We start from the raw sequence: 6,050 nt of genomic DNA, 5'->3' as shown, positions 1-6,050 counted from the left end.
TCCCTGTCTTCCAGGAACCAGATCCAAAGCCTCCCTCTCGCAGAGAGTTTTGTCTATCTGCTCTACCTCTTTATGATTAACCACCACCGTGCCACCATTAATCTCGAGGGGATTGAATGACGAGATGACATTATTGTACCATTGCATTGGTTGGCACCTACCAGTCTCATGATGCTCGCCATGCCTACTCAGGGCCATCACTCGATCACCACTGCCTTGTCCAGTGAAAATCGGGCTTGAAGAGTCCTTCTCGTGCATGGCCCTATTTGTGTAATTTTCAGCCTCTCGAGGAGAAGAGCCGTTATTTCCTGTGGGTTGGGAATAGGTACGGTGACCCATAAGGGCCCCATTTCCACCAACAAACCCGTTATCCGATCCAGCCATAGAGTCCGCCCCATCATCCAAGTCATTCTCCCCTTCATTGATTTGTTCAAAAATGCACCCCTCTAGTATATTTCCTTCCTTATTCCTTTCTTCTTCTAATGGAAGGCAGATTTGTATGTCTCCATTCAAATTATTCATAACTGATTTTCCTTCAATGTTCCTTAAAGTGTGCGATTCAAAAATGGGAGGAGATCGTTCCTTCAAAAGGAAAGAAAATCTTTCCAAATTAGATGCACCAGTCATCGGAATCTGCTCATCCCGGCGGCCACTGCTCTCTTTCCGGTGACCATTGCTCTGGACGCCATCCTCTTCATCTGCATAGGTCGCCCCTGGAACAGTCTCTTTGCGCTGCGACTCCTTCCTGGTCTCTGCTTCCCTCCTCGCTCTACATACATGGACAGAGTGTCCCATTTTTTTGCAGAAACCACATCTGATCAAGGCATCTTCATATATAATATTTTGTTTGAACCAGAATGTCTCGTTAGTTCCTGGTTGCCTTCGTTCTATTTGGATTTCTCGTTAGTTCCTGATTACCCTATCTATCTAGGGTAATCTGATTATGCAGAAGATTCATCCCTATTGCATGCATTTTGCAAAGAGATTGGTGGGTCTGAAAATTTTCCAGTCACAATTTGATCGACAATAAATTTATTAGCTGCCTTGGTTAAATGGCTTCCATCCCAGTTAACTCTAATAGAAGGGTTTGTACAAGATCCTATGAATGTTGTTTTCCCATCCACAGCTACTGTCTGCCCACATCGTGCGGTATTGCTGAAGTTATATTTGCCTCCAAAGCCACAACAAGCTACCAGTGGTTGCTGAAATCCTGCAAGAAGAATCACAAATCTCTCTCTCTCTCTCTCTCTCTCTCTCTCTCTCTCTCTCTCTCTCTAAAATTTTAGATGATGATGACTTACCAAAGTCCTGAGGTTGGCTCATGAGGAGGTACTTGATAGAATAAATGTCCACATATGTGATGGCAGCCAAGGGAAGTTGCTTTCTCATTTCCACAATATCTTCCTTCAACTTCTGATTGAAGTATTGTGACACCTCATTATAAGGAGTTGCACAACCAGCTTTATCCATATCAGATGCATTACTGACTGGAAAGTTTGTAAGGATATATGCAAAGCAGCCAATAGGACCTGTGTTATGGATCCAGAATGATCTCCCTCCTAAATCATAAACAGCCTGCAAATTAGAACCACATCCATCCATAAGGGTATGAAAATCAAACTGTAAATCATTTATCAAAACCGAACCAAGACATTTTATTTAGTGGTCTATTGGTGGTTTCAAAATTGAGATCGTTTAGTTGAATGGTTTAAACCTAACTGAACCCTTTAAACCGATGACAAAATAATTAAAACTAATAAATGGAGACATAGTAAGTTAAGTCATTCAATGTTAAGTTTTCATCCATTTCACTAAAAAATTAAAAAGGAAAAAAGACATTTGACAAAAAAAAAATTAAAATTAACTATCCTAATTTCATTATCTAATCCCGTTTGTTAGACAATTCAGGTTCAGTTTAACATAATATAGTTTACAAGCCATTTGCTCATGGACTGGGTGGCCCAATTGCAACACAATATACAAATCCATATTGTGATTAATGAAAACTTAAGAACCTCAACAAGAGAGACACACCAACAACACTACTGCCTAGGAAATAATGAATTTACCTGGTTATTAAGACAGTTCAAATATTATTAATTACCTGAATATTCTTGGAGAGCTTGTTAATTACATCAGGAATGTCAGCTTTGATTTCCTCTAGAGATTGGTTGCTGAATAAACCCAAACCGATATCATTTTGACCAATATCAAATGTGTACAAAGCTTGACCAAAAAACTCCTCCTTGGGTAACAAATTTGTGTAGATTCCACCTATCAACAGATGATGAATAGGATTTTATGAACCGGTACTACTAAATGATTTATAGCTATAGAGGGATTTCAACTAATTAAATAATTACCTCGATTCCTGATTAATTGTGATCTGGATTTGAATTGTTGGAATTGGGAGACTTGCACATCCAAGTAGAAGGGGCTGGGTCCTCTCCCAGTTCGGCTTTTATCCGATGGTCTGATTGTCGCCCCCGATACTGCGAAATTAGCACCGTGGATGAAGCTAGTTCCCAATGAATCGAGATATGCGCTGAGGTAAGGTAATCCGAATCTTTTAGCTGATCAAAATATTCATTATTTTAAAAACAATGTTCAAGTCAATAACTGTTCGATTGCCTTTGCATTAACAATAAGAGATTCGATGAAAAAATAGGATTCATGTAGCCATCTCTTTGTTTGCAGATTTTTAGCTCAAAAGAAAAGGGAAAAAGGCAGGTGGGAAGGGGGGTGTACAGTTGGGGGACTCCTTAAAGCTTAATCCCATTACCTATAACTCATATTATTTGATCTATCCAAATAGTACTTTACTTCATAGCCCATAGCATTGGCCTATTTCAGTCTCCCAACATAAATGGTTTGAAAGCAACATATTTTGTGGTTTTCCTTACAAATATTAGGAATGGCAATGGGGTGGGTTGGATAGAGACTCGCCCCACTCCACCTCTAGTGAGGTGGTTTTGTATCACCGATATAGGGTTGGTGTGGCAGGCTTGAAAAACCTGAATTAGGATCTTGATCAGTCCCAGTTCATTCAGGTCTAGATCGATTCAGATCGGCCCTGGAATTGATATATTAAGGGGTTTTCACAGAGAAACAGCTTGAGTTCACACCCAGCTATGTCTAGGTGTAAGTAGTGAGGGTGGAGTTCCTTCCACCCACCTTAACAAAAAATCTAGGAAATAATGAAACAAAGTTTAATTTCTACCCATGAAATCAATGGTGAGCCTTCCATCTGAAGGTCTTCCAGCAGGCATGTGAAAAGAGGTCTCCCCAATGGGTGGGATGACAAAAGAGAAGGCAGCAGAATCAGCTCCTATATCAGTATTTGAGTCCCCGAAGTTGAAGATTGCCGGAAAATTGCAACTTGTATTTGAAGCCAAGGCCGGAACACTTAAAATTACTATGGAAGACAACAACCCAATATAGAAAGGAGTCATTAGAACAAGTATACCAAAGGTATGAGAAGAATCCATCATCTTGAGAGTTTAAGAGATGATGAGCAGTAGAGACAAGAGAGGATAATATTATTTTAGAGAACTGGCAGAGTATATATATAGAGAGAGGACAACATAAGTATTGAACTGCTTACTAGCTAAAATGCTAAATGGAGTAATACCTGTTCGTTTCCATTAAATTTTGGAAATAGTTTTCCTATTTTTATTCCTAAAATTAAACAGAATATTTACTAAATTTAGTGTTTGGTTATATTTCTACAACTCTTTCAAAGTTTTCAAAAATTCCAAGAGAAGAGATCCAAAGAAAAAAAATCGAAATGGAGAGGATCTAAGATACCAGCTAGTAGAGAAAATAAGGAATCATTCAGTGATAACATGTTCACTTTATTTTCACTTTGATGATCATTGGATCCAATGTCTCCACTATACTTTATATAGCAGTAGGGGACAAATAAAAGTAATAAAAAAATACATTTTTCATTGAACGAACCAATAAATAAATACACAATTGGTATGTGATAATTAAATAGAGTTTTGATTTTTACTCCCAAAAAAAAAAATCGACATTTTATTTGATTCATTGGGGCTGGAATGATTGGACATTTCGGAATCCAAAGCTACCCTTTTTTCCAAATTTGGTAAGTTTTTAATAATCAATTCAATACATATCCCGCCAAATAATATGTAAATCTAATTTATTCTATTATTAAGTGTATCATATTTTATTTTCAGCATTTATTTCCCATGGATTGACCTATAGCTTGGTCATATGATTTTATCTTTTGCTTAGCATAGTTATAAAAATGGAAAGGAAAAAAAAAATTTAAATCGACGGTACATGTTTTAAATTTATTTTCATTAAGAATCATTTGTATAAAATATAGAAGAAAAAAATGGAAAAATTTACAAACTGAATGGTGCCAAAAAGAGACACCAAACAGCCAACAGGATGACTGAGGCCGACCTCCTATTCCACCATCGGCATTTCCATCAGCAGAAAAAGAAGATCCAACCACATCAACCAGACATGAGACACAACAAATAGCTCACAAAGGAAAAAGACACTAAATCATCCTATATCTGGGATGACCCGAAGCGCCCATATTTAGATCCTTCTTGACCAAAGCCAGCCAAGCTGTCACAGGGTCAGAGATATCAAAACGTGCAGCAGACTTGGAAAGAAAGTTAGCAATAGAGTTAACCTCTCGCTTGCAGTGACTGATTTCCCACTCAACCTGATGTAGGAACCTCATTATTAACTGATATAGGAGTTATCTCCCCATTAGGAAACTCTATATTCGGTTTATATGATGAGAGTCCCTATTTTGGGAAACTGTATATACAGGCTGCATATTAGGAATTCATATCCCTTGTATTAGTCAAGCATATCACATGTAGAATCCTCCTAGATCGTGGGTTTGCTTTAATCCATAAACATAACTCCGAGATGCCGCTTCAATCATTTTTCCTGTCATCAGATAATTAGTAGTTAATAATATACATTTTCCTTGGATAAAAATGCAATAAGCCCAAGCTGAGATTTTTTTTTTCTCTTCAAAATTATGGGTTCAGAACAAATAAGAATAGGAGATTCAGCGAAAGGGGAATTCATTGTTATTGATCCTGGGATGGGTAAAACGATTTGGCTGGGTTCAATTTCTTTGGCATAGGAAATCCATAGATTTGCATTTTTGATGATTGGATAGGGGATGGACCGACATGGTTGAAAGCGACCTTGTTCCTGTGAACACAGATAAAATAACAAAAGAACATGATGGAGATAAAGAAATTACTACGGTGATGATCAGGGATATCATTTGATTGAGAGAAGTACATAATAAGATGTTTAAAAGAGAGAGCATGTATATTCTCAGGCGTAAACCCAAAGGGTTAGCAGCCTAGATTCTCTTTGTGCCATGTTAATTTTTTATGGGAGTGGCAGAAAACATAGGTAAGATCAACAGTCGTCCATTTTCCCAGAATGTCCTTTGTTAGGATTCCTCCATTAGCAAGTCTCTAGAAAAAAAGAGCTTAAATTTTGAGTGTGTTTAAATTTCTACTCATTTTAAGTTGAAATCGTACCAATGAGATGCTTGTCTGATCCTTTGTCACATGTATTTTACCGCTCGCTGCATATGATTTTCAAATGAGTGGGACATCGGCTCTCTGTTTGTCGATTAAAGATCAGAGGATGAGCGTCAGGGAGTATAAGACAGGGCGGTATTGATCCCGGGAGCAACTTACATTGAAGATGCAGTTGACTCAGTGTTACCCAAATCTGGTAGAGTTAACTCAGTGGGGAGTGTGGGAGATGACCTTCCTAATCAGGAAGGTAATTCAAATTTAGATTCCCAATCTTTTTTGATTAGGCCAACTTGTGAGGAGGTTTTACTGCCCAATATGGAAACGGTGGGAGAGAATCAAGGAATCACAAACGTGATTGATGAGGAGAATTTAGTGCTTTCCTCATGTGCCAAGGATTTAGAAGGAAATTTGGAATTTATTTTGGGAAGCGAATCCTCCCAATATGACGTTATTGAGTCCAACTCTAATTCTCTAAATGAGTTAGTGGTTGGGTCT

At 38.0% G+C, this 6,050-nt stretch overlaps 1 protein-coding gene across 1 annotated transcript; it reads right to left on the bottom strand.

The window, feature by feature from the left end:
* Window positions 1-933: 933 nt before the first annotated feature.
* On the bottom strand, window positions 934-3,498 carry LOC122080988 (esterase-like). The gene is made up of 5 exons (XM_042647893.1): window positions 3,221-3,498; window positions 2,364-2,573; window positions 2,105-2,274; window positions 1,302-1,575; window positions 934-1,210 (listed from the first exon to the last, which is right to left on the bottom strand). The coding sequence occupies exons 1-5, from the start codon at window positions 3,489-3,491 to the stop codon at window positions 942-944; spliced, it is 1,194 nt and encodes a 397-aa protein (XP_042503827.1). The 5' UTR covers window positions 3,492-3,498; the 3' UTR covers window positions 934-941.
* Between the last annotated feature and the right edge of the window lie 2,552 nt (window positions 3,499-6,050).

The sequence above is a fragment of the Macadamia integrifolia genome, chromosome 6 (assembly GCF_013358625.1).
Source record: "Macadamia integrifolia cultivar HAES 741 chromosome 6, SCU_Mint_v3, whole genome shotgun sequence".
Taxonomy (NCBI): domain Eukaryota; kingdom Viridiplantae; phylum Streptophyta; class Magnoliopsida; order Proteales; family Proteaceae; genus Macadamia; species Macadamia integrifolia.
This window is presented reverse-complemented; position numbering and strand designations above follow the sequence as displayed.